This window comes from Dipodomys merriami, unplaced genomic scaffold (genome assembly GCF_024711535.1).
Source record: "Dipodomys merriami isolate MVZ:Mamm:240054 unplaced genomic scaffold, mDipMer1.0.p SCAF_128, whole genome shotgun sequence".
NCBI lineage: Eukaryota > Metazoa > Chordata > Mammalia > Rodentia > Heteromyidae > Dipodomys > Dipodomys merriami.
The window spans coordinates 86,023-100,448 of record NW_027202582.1 but is presented as its reverse complement, the minus strand read 5'-3'; the positions used below and the strand labels follow the sequence as shown (position 1 = coordinate 100,448).

At 42.2% G+C, this 14,426-nt stretch overlaps 1 protein-coding gene across 3 annotated transcripts in view; it reads left to right on the top strand.

Moving 5' to 3' along the window:
- The first annotated feature begins 5,012 nt into the window (after window positions 1-5,012).
- Window positions 5,013-14,426, top strand: part of LOC138824228 (steroid transmembrane transporter SLC22A24-like) — a 29,004-nt gene continuing 19,590 nt past the window's right edge. For all 3 annotated transcript variants that reach the window (XM_070017904.1, XM_070017905.1, XM_070017903.1), the window contains exons 1-4: window positions 5,013-5,577; window positions 7,474-7,577; window positions 13,475-13,629; window positions 13,746-13,908. In XM_070017904.1, the coding sequence (XP_069874005.1) occupies window positions 5,176-5,577; window positions 7,474-7,577; window positions 13,475-13,629; window positions 13,746-13,908 (824 nt within the window). In that variant the 5' untranslated portion in view covers window positions 5,013-5,175. The remainder of the gene's footprint in view (window positions 5,578-7,473; window positions 7,578-13,474; window positions 13,630-13,745; window positions 13,909-14,426) is intronic.

Genomic DNA, 14,426 nt, shown 5'->3' with positions numbered 1-14,426 from the left:
GAGATAGTGGCTGCCTGGCAATCACTTCTCCTAAGTTACCCTAGAAGTACCATCTAATTAGTTAGAGCACAATAGCTTGCTAGCCTGACCAGTTATTAGCCCCAGCCCTTTTCCCGCTTTGTATTGCGCCAATCATCCGCTAGAATTATGATTTAAATTTCCCGCGTGGTGTATTGATTTGTTGCCAATACATACTGAGGCCTTACCCCTACCAAAGAACATATAAAAAGTGCTGTAACCCTGTGCTGGGGGCCGCTCTCTGCACTCGGACATCAGTGCACAGAGGGGTCCTTGCTCGAGCTTCTCAATAAACGACTCATTGCCTCTTGCATTGATCTTTGGTCCCTGGTGGTCTTTTCGGGTGCTCCAAGTCTCCGGGCATTATAGATGGTTGTATGTAACTTCAAAAATGGATTGATACCCTAGTCTGTGCACCTTCCTGTAGTCACCTCCTCTGTACTGAACTAAATAAACAGGCTTGTTAATGGGATTTTTGGGATACAGAAGCTGGCAGTGAGCTCTGAATCACATAGTGCACACCTGCACCCCCCCAGCTCCCCGCTTCCTATCCTTCCTTCTTTCTCTGTTCTTAGGCTCAGTATCCTGGGTCATGGTTATTGACATATATTGGAAAGTGGGAGTGGCCAAAGGTTGCATGATCAATTATTGTTACCCACAACCTGGGACAGGATACTGGATCCACAGAAGAAATGAAAAAAGAAAGAGAGAAAATAGAAAGACAGGGAAATGGGGGTGGGGTGGGGTGTAACAATGCTCACTAGCTATGGAACCCTGAGCTCCCATAAGCAAGCTTATTTATTTAGTTCAGTACAAGGGAAGTCACTACAGGTATATGCAGAAAACAGGGTATCAATCCATCTTGTGGCTACAACCATTAACATGAGATATAATTTGTACACATAGAGATAACTGACTCCCTGATCATTAGGAAGCAGAGGGAAGTGGTAGATTTCTCAACATGTGTATTCCATCTCAATCTATAAACCTCCCATTCCATGCCTTAAAAGAAAATATTTTCCAGGAGCTGGTGGTGGCTCACGTCTCTAATATTAGCTCCTCAGGAAGCTGAGACTCGAGGATTATAGTTGGAAGCCAGCTCAGGCAGAAAACTCCCTATGAGATTCTTATTTCCAGTTAACCACTCAAAAAAAAAAAAGTGAAATTGCTCAAAGTTAGAGCACTAGCCTTGAACAAAAGAGCTCAGAGGCAATGCCCAGGCCCTGAGTTTAAGCCCCACAACTGACAAAATATAAAGTATTATCACCAAGGAGACCATTGGGAAATCTTTTGGAAAATTATATTCTGATTAGAAAATCTAGAACAAATGAATAAATTCTAGATGTCCATGGCCTGCCAAAAAATGAAATAAGAGTATACACACCTTAAACAGATGTGTAAAAAACAATGAGATTACAACAGGAATACTCTATAAGCAAAAAGAAGTCCCCCAAATTGTACAGGTTCACTGCCAGCCTCTAAAGAGCTAATAGCAATGTCCCTTCCATAAAACAGGAAGATAATGAGCTACCAGCCCATTATATGATATATTATTCAGATAGCAAAACTGTATAAGAACACAACACAAAAAGAGCAACACTCTTGATGAACACAGACGTGAAAACTTCAATCTTGCATTTCTTTTTTTTTTTTTTTTTGGGTGTGGTCATGGGGCCTGAACTCTAGGCCTGGGCACTGTCCCTCAGCTCTTCAGCTCAAGGCTAGTGCTCTACCACTTAAGCCACAACACCACTTCCGGCTTTTTTCTTATGTGGTGCTGAGGAATCAAACCCAGGGCCTCAGGCATGCAAAGCAAGCGCTCTACCACTGAGCCACCTTCCCAGTCCTTCAATCTTGTATTTCTTTATATTCATTATTAATGGTTTTACAACCATTATTTTATACACGCACACATTTTTCCTTTTTCATTCTTTTCTTCCTTCCTTTTGTTTTCTTGCTTTCCTTCTTTTTTGCCGATAATGGGACTTGAACTCAGGGCTTGGGCACTGTCTCTGAGCTTCTTTCACTCAAGGCAAGTGCTCGACTTGATCCATAGTGTCACTTCTGGCTTTTTTTTGAGTAATTTATTGGAGTTAAGAGTCTCACAGAGTTTCCTATCTGTGCTGGCTTGAACCAGGACCCTCAGATCTCAGCCTTTTGAGTATCAGCTAAGATTGCAGGCATGAGCCACTGGCACCTGGCACAGATTTCTTTAAAAAACAGTTGCAATGTAGTCATGGTATTTAAGACCTGCAATCCTAGCTACTCAAATATAGAGGATCACAGTTAGAGGTCAGCCTAAGCAAAAGTTTGGTGAGACATGATCATAACTACTGAAAGATTAAAAATTAGAGTTATATTTTACCATTGCTAACTGCTGATTTTGCTTTTGTAAACTTGCTTGCGCTAACACCAATCCCCTCCCTCGAAATAAGGAATTGAGTAAAGTCTCAGAGCCCAGATGTCAGCCCCAGGACAAGGTCAGTGGTCGCAGATAAAGAACAGACAGTTCCCATTTAGAAATTCCCCAGACGGGACCTTGAGATAATGACCACCTGGCAGGACCAGCAAACTAGACCAAATCCCAACCAATCACAAGCCTGTAACTATGTGAACTCCCCTAACCCTTATTGTCCAAAGTAACTCCCCCTTGAATTCCCCCCCAGTCATTTTACAAAGAGTGTTACAAAATTTCCCGCGTAAAAAATGATTGCTAGGGTATATGGGCCAATCCCGGGGCGCCTTGTGTTAATCTTGAGGTCTTTGCTTTAAAAATGCCTGCAACCGCTGCTCAGGACTCTCTCCCTTCCCGAGGCAGGGAGTCCGTTTGTGCAAACGCCAAATAAACTCCTCTTGCTTGTTGCATCTCCCGGCCTGGAGTCTGAGTTTCTGGGGCGCCCTCCCGTTGACGAAAGTATCCTAGGGGACTAAGGTCTTTCACTAACCAAAGATAGGCATGGTTGTGCATCCAAGAATCATGGGGAGCATGAAAAGGACCGCGGTCTTAGCTGGCTCAGACATAAGTGTGAGACCTTATTTGGAAAATAAATAAAGGAAAAATATCTAGGAGTGTGGGTCAAGTAGTAGAGTGCTGGCATGGCAAGTATGAGGTCAGAATTTCAAATCCAATATCAAAAAAAAAAAAACACCAAAAAAACACTTTGTGCACTGTGTTTACAACACACAAGAGACAACTGACAGTAAGGGGGAAAATACTGACAAGCTATGCAACAGATAAAGATAACATGTCAAGGTTACACAAAGAGCTCAAAAATATATACAGTAAAGGAACAAATAATGCAATTTATAAATGGACAAGTAATTTGAACAAAATTCTCAGTCAAAAAAGAATTGCAAATCAAAACCACACAAAGGGCTGGGAAGGTGGCTCAGTGGTAGAGAGCTTGCCTTGCATGCCTGAGGCCCTGGGTTCGATTCCTTAGCACCACATAAGAAAAAAGAAAAAAGCCGGAAGTAGCACTTTGGCTCAAGTGGTAGAGCACTAGCATTGAGCTGAAGATCTGAGGGACAGTGCCCAGGCCCAGAGTTCAGGCCCCATGACTGGACCCCAAAAAACAGAAACAAAAACAAAAACACACACAAAGATTCTGTCTCACTTCAGTGGGGTTGAAATCACCAAAAACACAGACAACATTGCTGATGAGGATGGGGAGGGAGAGGAACTATCCTATACTATTAGTGGGACTCTAAACTAGAGCAATTACTATGGAAATCAAGGCAGAGATTCCTCACCAAACTAAAAATAGATCTTATGAACATGCTAACTACTCTTGCGCATGTATCCAAAGACCTGCAAATCAATATAGAAGAGATACCTACATACCCACGTTTATTGTAGTCATGTTCATAAAGCCAAACTGGAATCAGCTGAGGTGACAGTGAACAATGGATAGATGTGGCAATATGGTCCAAACATATCATGGAATAGTACTCAGTAATATAGGAAAATGAAATTGTGGCATTTGCAGGAAAATAGATGGTTCTGTAGAGACCAGCCTGCAGGGTGAGCCAAACTCACAAATCCAAATATCATATTTTTTGCTCACTGTGGAATCTATATATAGAAAGACACATAAATAGATACACAGAGATGAAAGTAGAGAGAGGGGGGGGCATAGATTAAAATTCTAACTATGGGACTACTTGTGGAGATGAAGGAAAGAGAAGGGAGGGAAAGAATGAGGAAGGTTGAATAACAGAGGCTACATTGTGTCTTTATACATAGATGGTATAAGAAGCCTCACTGAAGCCTGGTATATTAAGGGAGCCTAGGGAGAAACAGTAAAATCAGAGCCAAGGACAGCTCCCAGGCCTTAAGTTCAAGCCAAGGGACCAGCATACACACACATACATTATTTGTTTCCTCCCTTTTCTCTATCCTTATTTCCCTATTTCAAATGTCATAAAAGCACCATTACTAGAACAATTTAAAAACTCACAAAAAGTTAGCATTAATATTCAGCATTCAACTTTGCTTTACATTTAACTAGCCACATCTTTCATTTCTTAAGGGAAAATTCCACTCTGCTCCATTCTTTGCATAGAAACATAATAAACCAGTTAATTTCGGAGTGTTCAGAGTCCCTCTTCTGAAGAAGGGGAAAAAAAACAAGACCAGGGCTGGGAAAGTGGCTCAGTGGTAGAGTGCTTGCCTTGCATGCATGAAGCCCTGGGTTCAATTCCTCAGCACCACATAAGCAGAAAAAGCCAGAAGTGGCGCTGTGGCTCCAGTGGTAGAGCGCTAGCCTTGAGCTGAAGAGCTGAGGGACAGTGCCCAGGCCCAGAGTTCAGGCCCCATGATTGGCAAAAAAAAAAAAAAAACAAGACCATTGGACACATGCCTTTTAGGTTATGAAAGCAGTAAATTAAATAAGAAGTACAAAGATCACAGTTATTCCTGGAAACAACAAAACTACTAACTATCAGTAACTATTAAAGCCATGTAGCTGCCCAAACCCACAGGACCAGGAAATTCCTTCCCCAGGCATAGAGTGGTGAGACAGGGCCCAATGAGAAGACAGTCAGTTGGGACAAGTGCAGCACTGCTGGGCTAGTGGAGGGAAACGTGTTCCCCTCTCAATATATCTCATAGCAGCACTCACATTCCCCTTGGGGGAGACTTCCTGTTCAGTCCCAATGGGTTTTGAGGTCCTACTGGAGCATGTTGGAGTCCTAGGAAGATTCCAGATCCTTCAGCTACTTTTCTTTTACATCACTGGCTTTATAGCATATACTCATGTTCTATTAGAGAACTTCACGGCAGCCGTGCCTGAGCACCGCTGCTGGGTGCACATCCTCGACAATGGCACGCTCTCTGACAATGGCACTGGGCTCCTCAGCCAGGAGGACCTCCTGAGAATCTCCATCCCACTCGACTCCAACCTCAGGCCAGAGAAGTGCCGGCGCTTTGTCCATCCCCAATGGCAGCTCCTCCACCTGAACAGCACCTTATGGAACCTGAGTGAGGCAGAAACAGAGCCCTGTGTGGACGGCTGGGTGTATGACAAAAGCTACTTCCACTCCACTATTGTCACTGAGGTAAGAGACCCCATTTAAACCTTCTGTGTGTCTGCTCAAAGGTTTTTGCAGTAACACAGAGAATAGGCTTGCTTTATATATTCAATCCCCCCCTCTCCCCAGAGTATATTAGTCAGCAATTTGTATTTCCTATTCCTTCAGCAAGTAGCAACTGCTCATCTATACTACCACGATGATGAGTTACTAGTACTGAGGTCATGAATGAAACAATCTAAACAGACACCTGTTATTAAATAATTTGCTCTAATGAGAAAGACAGTTGTAATTTTAAAGAACAAGGGAAATACCATGAAGGAAAATATTATCCTAGGTCAGTGGTTCTCAATACTTATTATGAATTATTACCCAGAGCAAGTTAGTCAGAACCTTTGGGGCATAAATCTAGTCCCCAGCATTTGTATACTTTTTAACTGAATGGATGGGTATCCAGATGAGAGTTATTTTCTCAGTTGAATTATTCAGTGGTAAAAGAAATCAAACAAGACTTTGTATTAGTCCAAGTATAAAGGAAACCTTTCTTCCTAGGGAAAAAAAGAAGTTTTTTTTTTTTTTTCATTGTGAGAATACCATACAGAGGAGTTACAATTACATGGGCAAGATAACCAGTACACCGCCTATCAAACATTGTTGCCTCCTCTTTGTTTTCCCTTCCCATCCCATCCCATACTCCCCCCACCACCCGCGACCTGATTCCTCCCCCTCCACCCCGCCCCCTACCAAAGTTGTAAAGTTCGTTTTTCAAGATAAGGACTTGTACATCTCATTGTTGCAATGGGTCCACCTGTATCCCTAGTTATATGATTTGTTTTTGCCCTTCCCCTCCACAAATTGTACTAACATCAAATATAGTGAAAGCAGGGGTTATACTGTGGGGGAGAAAAAGAAGAGTTTTTGTCATATACTCTCCATTATGGTAACTCAATTTTCTTTAAAATACTCCTTTCTATGCTATACATTATGGTAACTAAAGAATATATGTGCTGGTGGCTCAGGACTGTAATCCTAGCTACTCAGGAGGCTGAGATCTGAGGATCATGGTTCATCAGGAAAGTCTGTGAGACTCTTATCCTTATTTAACCACTAGAAGACCAGACGTGGTGTTGTGACTCAAAGCTGTAGAGTGCTACCCTTGAGCAAAAGAGGTCAGGGAGAGTGCCCCGGCCCCTCAAGAACAACAAGATACATACATACATACATACATACATACATACATACATACATACATACATACATACATACATAAATGCTGAGGAAATAAAATTTTGACAAAGTAATGCATAGAACCAGGTATTGGTAGCTTATGCCTATAATCCTGTCTACGCAGGATTCTAAGATCTGTGCATCCTGGTTCAAAGTCATCCAGGCCAGGAAATTCCATAAGAAAACCTGAAAAGCATGTGGTTCAAGTGAAAAGCAGTAGACTAGAGAAAAAGAGAACCAAAAAACTCAGGGACAGCACCCAGGTCCCACCCTGACTTCAAGTTCCAGGATGGACACACACACACACACACACACACACACACACACACACACACACACACACACACACACACACACACACACACACACACACACACACACACACACACACACACACACACACAGAATGTGTGTAGAAGCTAATGCATGCAACAGATGGAGTTGGTCATCTGAGGAGAAGAATAGAGAGATAAAGCCATGGAAACTTTGAAGACAGAAACAGAACCTGAAGAGTTGAAAGTAGCTGAGTATTTGAAGGTGTGTGGCCTGGCAGAGGAGAGTGGCTGCAGAGGAAATGGACAGGAAGCAGGATCCACGTACCACAGCACATTTTCCCTCATGGGAAGGCGCTTACAGTCTGTTTCCACTGAAGGCTTCAACTCTCCTGACACCGCTCTCTCTTCCTTTCTCTTCCAGTGGGACCTAGTATGTGAGTACCAGTCATCCAAATCGATAGTTCAAGTAGTATTTATGATTGGGTCACTGCTGGGAGGTCTGATATTTGGCCATCTTTCAGACAGGTAGGTGTCATTGCACTTTCTCTCTGATGTTGATCAGATGGTATAGTCTTTTCTGTAGTCAAGAAATCTCAGCTGAGCTCTAACTTTGTGCTTTACATAGTAGTCCAGCACTCAGCAGAAAATTATCTTTTAGAAGACATTTAGAGAAATTTTAATTTGTATTGTACAAACTTAGACAATAGTGGGATCTGATGAACTGATGTATTCACAATCAACAAAATAAAAAGTGAGTATCTTTTCTATAAAACAACAACAAACCATCTACAAAAAAAGCCAGAAGAACCATTTCATTCTCAATGGCTTTGTCAAACTAAAATATTTAGGATTAAACTTGACCAAAGAAGTTAAAGACCTCTAGAATGAAAGCTATAAAACCCAAAAGAAAGACATTGAAAGCCAGGTATGGTGACTCATACTCCTAGCTACTCAGGAGACTGAGATCTGAGGATCAAAGTTGTACCCCAGTCTGGGAAGGAAAGTCCATAGACACTTTCCTTCAATGAGCCTGTAAAAAGCTGGTGTGATGTCCCAACCCACAGGACATCAAGAGGGCAGTGAACCTAACCGAGAAGGAATGAAGGGACAAGAGACACGAAGAATGACAGCAAGAGAAGGATTCTAATCAAGCTGCTAATTTTTATTTTTCACACAAGGGTATTTATATGCTTGGAATAAGGAAGCTTTTTCATTGGCTGAAGCAGCTGCAGGGTGCTTGCTTAGGGCAAGGTGAAAAGGTGGTCGTTACTTAGGGCAGGGTGAGAAGGTGAAACAGCCTCAAGATGTTCCAGTGAGATAGTTGGCTCCCAACATCTCCCCCTTTCTTATTTAGAAAATTGACCATCAATTGTTGGCTGCTCTTTTTAAGGGGGTGACAGAGGCTCTGTTCCTCTAAGGGCCCAGGGTTTTTTTCTGCTCCCAAGTGAGCATCCTCACTCGGGGATGGGAATTTTACAGGCCCTGGCATGTTTTTTGAGGAGACGGCTTGTGGGTATGCATGCCAACTGTCATGCACCAGAGCTTGCCACTCAGGGGTCTTGGGTTTGGGGATCTCACGGATCCATCCCCCTGCAGTCTTACCTGCACCCTTGATTTGAGCATTTTTTCTTCCTCCGATAGGTGCATCCTCCCCCAAGCGGAGGGGACCTATAAGAGGAGGGGCGAACCTATCTCTTATGGCAAGGGCGCAATAGGTCTTGCCCGTTGAGTGGTCAGGAGTTATGAATAAGGAGAAGGGTTTTCTGAATAAGAAAAAGGAAGGGGGGGTTCCCACTGGAACAAGCTCATGACGAAACACTAATTAAAAGCCTAGGGTAAATCCTAGATCTCAATGCCTTGGTCCGCCATATCAAGGCTATGGTGATGAACCTGTATGGGCTTAGAAGCCAAGAGATTAATCTGTTATTTAATAAATTCAAACAGGAAGGTCCACATCTGGAGTTCTGGCTGCATCTGTAAAAGAAAAGGCATCATCCTGGGCAGGGCCGGAAGGTTTCCCCTGGGTTGTGATAAGCCATTCACCTGTTTTATCAAGCATTCTGGCAGCCACCTTGTGGCCGCTTGTTCTTGATCTAAAAGTCAAAGAGTGGCAGGGAGTGGTCTACATGTAGCTTGGGAGGGCATTGCCCCTTGGCTTTGTTTGCCTAAGGGACATTCATGTGTGAAGTGACCAGGTTGTTTACTTTCTGCAGCCAAGTTAAGCCACAAGACAAAGTCACTGTAGGGTTCATCTGGCCCCTGTCTAACTTTTGTCAGGGAAGTAGTAGCCAATCCCTTTTGAGGGAGACGCTCCCAAGCATAAAGGCCAGCATTTTGAATTTGTGCCAAAAGTCCGGTAGGAAAGCGCACCTGTTTAGCATTGGTATCAAAGGGCGCATTTCCCAAAAGTTTAGTATAGGTCCAGGTTTTTGAAGATGTTTTAGCCAAATTTTTTTTTGCGTGGTCTCTCTACATTGTTCCTTAAAGTCCGCATTCCATAAAACCAAATCACCCCCACTAAGGGTGGCACGGGCCAGAAACTTCCAATCATTAGGGGTGAGCCAGCGCGCACTTTGGTTTTCTAACAAGGCTAATGTATAAGGGGCAGTCGGGCCATATTGGGCACATGCATTTTTAAGCTTTTCAACAAACCAGAGGCTAAGCCTCTTATACTCTTGTTGGCCTTTTCCCTGGGTGGGTTGTTCCTCTTCATCCCCAGTATCCTGTTCCTCATCTTCTTTTTCCTCCTCTTCTGATTCGTCCTCTTCACCCTCTGAGGTCCTATCTGTCTGGCTCCGAGTTACTGGAAAGGTGAGAACTGATTGATGGTGTGATCTAACCTTAATTTTATCAGGTGGTGTTGGCGTATTGGCCAAGGCCAGTATGAGGTGTTCATAATCACGGACCGCAGTTCTTTTAAAAGTTGGAGGTGTTCTCGCCTATGTTGAAGGGCCTCCTGTGTTGGGAGCCAACTATCTCACTGGAACATCTTGAGGCTGAGTTTACAGAATCCCACCTTTTCACCTTGCCCCAAGTAAACACCCTGCAGCTACTAGCGACCACCTTTTCACCTTGCCCTAAGCAAGCACCCTGCTGCTGCTTCAGCCAATGAAAAAGCTTCTTTATTCCAAGCATATAAATACCCTTGTGTGAAAAATAAAAATTGGCAGCTTGGTCAGAATCCTTGTCTTGCTGTCATTCTTCGTGTCTCTTGTCCCTTCATTCGTTCTCGCTTAGGTTCACTGCCCTCGTTGAAGTCCTGTGGGTCGGGACACTTATGTAAAGGGGCCAGGTTAGGTAAAGGGGGGAGAGAAAAAACATCTGGATCTGGAGGGGCAGTGGGCCCTTGAAGGGCCGGGCCACAAAATGAAGGGATTTTCAGTAAATTGACCAGCAGGCATATCTAATACAACGGATGGGCAAGCCGAGGGGGGCCAAGAGGCATGTTTGAGAACCTCCTCTCCCGTTTTTACAAGTTTTAAAATTCCACTATCAAATAGAGAACATTTTAAAACTTCATTAATCAAATTCCAATAGGAAAAGGCGGTAGCAGGAACCTTTTCTGAACCAAAGATTTCATAATAATCTGCTAAACAATCTCCTACTCTTTGCCATCTTTTTGCATCTATGATTCCTTCAAAGGGAAACCAAGGACACACGTCCTCTATGAATGAGAAAAATAATTCTAAATCCTTTTTCTTAACCCCCATTCCCCAGGTCTTCAATGCCTCCTTGAGGTCTGACAGAAATAGATCATGTGACGAATTGCTTCTCCCATAGTGGGTCACTCACCATGCGCCGTCCCCACTCTCTTCCTGGATTTGTCTCTCTGGGGGTCTGTCGAGGCCATCTTGGACTCTACTTGGCCAAGTTTTCCCGGAGGACTGCGTTCCTTCCTTAGTCAGAGGCTCGTGCCCCACATTGGGCGCTAGTTGTCCCGACCCGCAGGACTTCAACGAGGGCAATGAACCTAAGCGAGACCCGCAGGACTTCAACGAGGGCAATGAACCTAAGCGAGACCCGCAGGACTTCAACGAGGGCAGTGAACCTAAGCGAGACCCACAGGACTTCAACGAGGGCAGTGAACCTAAGTGAGAAGGAATGAAGGGACAAGAGACACGAAGAATGACAGCAAGACAAGGATTCTGATCAAGTTGCTAATTTTTATTTTTCACACAAGGGTATTTATATGCTTGGAATAAGGAAGCTTTTTCATTGGCTGAAGCAGCCAATGAAATTCTATATTTATCTAAATTATGTAATTATAATTATATAATTTACATAAATATAATTATTATATGTAACATGTATATCTTATATGTGTTTATATATGCTTATTTTAGGTCTAGCATGTACATATGAGAGAAAACATGTGAACTTTTTACTCTTAAACCTGGCTTACTTCATTTCATATGATGATCTCCAGTTCCATCAATCTCTGAAATTATGTAATTTCATTCTTTTTCTTAGCTTAATAACATTCATGATACATACATTTTCTTGATCCATTCATGGCCTGGGAGTAGTATTGATAGCTTGACCCTTGTGAATAGTGCTTCCATGAATATGAGCATATAGGGGCCTCCATAATAGTCTCATATACATCCTTTTGAATAAATGTCCAAGAGTGGTAGCACTAGATTGCATGGTAGTTGTTTTTGCAGTTTGTTAAAGAACATCTATACTGGTTTTTTCCAGTGCTCACATTTGTTTATGGTCCAAATGTAGTATATAAAAAAAGTGTGATTTCCCCAAAAAAATCCTTGCCTCCATTACTTGCTTACGTTTTTGATGATAACTATTCTGCCTAGAGTGAGGTGAATTCAAGTTTTGTTTCAATGACCATTTCTTTGTCACCAGAGATAGTCAGCATTTCTTCATGTATTGCTTGGCCATTTGTAGTTCTTTTCTTTTTTGTGGGGGAGGGGTGTCAACCATGGACTTTGAACCTAGGGCCTTAGTGCTGTCTTCTGAGTTCTCTGCTTATGGGTAGCACTATACCACCTTGAGCCACAAATCTACTTCCTGGGTTTTTTTGGGGGGTGGGGGAACGGATGGTTAATTGGATCTCAGAGTCTAACGATCTTTTCTGCCCATGATCCTCATATATCAGCCTCCTCAGTAGGTAGGACTACAACCACCAGCACCTGGCTAATTTGTACTCCTTTTGGAAAGTCTCTGTTCAGTTCTTTTGCCCATTTATTAATTCATTGTTGGTTCTTGGAAGTTAGGGGTTTTTTTTTTTCGAGGTTCCTGCATCTATGGAAACGATCATGTGGTTCTTGACCTTACCTCTATTGATATGATGATTACAACAATTGACTTGGAAATATTGAACCAGCTTTGCATCCCTGGAGTAAATACTGTTTGCTCATTATGTATGTTTTCTGATGAGTTGTTGAAGTGATTGGCCAGAATTTTGTTGAGAAGTTCTGCATCGATGTTCATCAAAAATAGATTTATAGTTCTCTCTCTCTCTCTCTTTTTCTGATAAGTCCTTGTTTGGTTTTGGGATTGAGGGTTATGCTGGCTTCGTAGAATGAGTTTATAAGTGAACATTTGCTTTGAATTTCATAGAAAAGTTTGAGGAATACTGGTGTCAGTTCTGCTTTGAAGGCCTTATAGAATTCAACTGTGAATCCATCTGGTCATGGGCTTTTCTTGTATGGGAGATCTCTTATTGTTTCATTGCCTGATATGGGTCTATTTAGATGGTTTAAATCTTCTTTGAGCCTTATTCTCTCTTCTGTGAACTTTCTATCCACTCCTGAAGGGAGAGGAGGTTTCTGAGTTGTCTATTGTTCATGATGAAACAGACTTTCCAAGGCACAAGAAGCCAGACACAGCTGAGAGAGGGTGTTAGCTATCTATCTGAAACGTTGATGGATTGTCTTCCCATTCTGTCTGTCAAACAAGATGGACATCCACCTTGACAGTGCACAGACACTAATAAAGATAGCAGAACTTTCTTGATTTCACTCCTCAGGACTCTAAGCATACATAACACACAAACCTGTCATCCCAAATATGTGTCTACTAATGAACACTACTGACAAACTCTCATATGTTATCTTCTTTTTTATATGGCTTGACATGGCACCAGAGTTCTTATGGTGACTTTGCGTGTCCTCACTGAGAGACTGTGGACATCGCATTCATTGTCAAATTTCTCAGCTTCTTCTATTTCAGCTGTTGGCTAATATAGAAATTGCAACAAATCTCAAGTATAATGTAGAAATAATATTTAGCATTGATTAATATTTAATATTTATTTAAAGAATAGCATATTTCAAATCAATGATACCTAATCTTTATAGAAGGATTTAGTATCTACCTTAAATTTCATGATGTGATATCTTTGGCTGTTTTTAGTGTTATTGTTTTTGGTCTTGAATTATCTCACATAGTCCAATATTTCTTAGGTTTGGGCGGAAAACCATCTTCAGGTGGTGTTTATTCCAAATGGCCATCGGTGACACCTGTGCAGCCTTTGCTCCCACCTTCCTTGTTTACTGTTCCCTGCGATTCTTAGCTGGGTTGTCTCTCGTGCCTATTTTAGCAAACTCTTCATTTCTCAGTAAGTAAGTCATTTGATCCTTTAATTTCCTTCTTGACTAGAAATGTCTTGAAAACATGATTTGGTAAAAATAATTATAACCATACAACTATAATTACAACTGTGTTTTCTTCCAGTTGTAGAGTGGACAAGACCTCAATCCCAAGCTATGGTAGCAATGTTGGCTTCCTACAGTACTGGGCAGATGCTCCTGGGAGGACTGGCTTTTTTCTTTCGCAGCTGGATCACCCTGCAGCTGATATTATCCATACCTCTGTTGGTCTGCTGCGTGTTATCAAGGTATGGACAATATGTGTGGCCTTTAACTCTAATGAAAGGGGAAATAGAGGCTTAGAGGGAGGACCTGACACTTGAGATCTGTGTAATCTCTAAATGATCCTGTCACCTCACCCATAGTCACCACTGTGCTATTGAGATACAAAGGAGAACAGAATGTACTCTGCAAGGAGGCTGCAGCTATGGAGTGAGCACTTTTCTATCTTAACCACAGAATTATTATGGAATCTTTTTTTCTTTCCTTTTTAAGCATATGTTGCTTGGAATAAGAGGGGTCTCAAGGAGCTATTTTCACGCAAGTAAATAATGCACTTTGAACATACTCACACCTTCTACTTGCTTTTCTTATGCCTTCTTCCCCTCTTTTTTAAAAAATAACTTTAATTAGTTTAACAAGCTTAACTGTGCAGTTTTTTACAGAATGCAGTTATATTTGCACTCCACCCCCATCAACTACTGACTTCAATCTCCCTGTGTTCCTATGGCTCCCCAGCAACTGGGCTCCTTTTACAGTCATAACA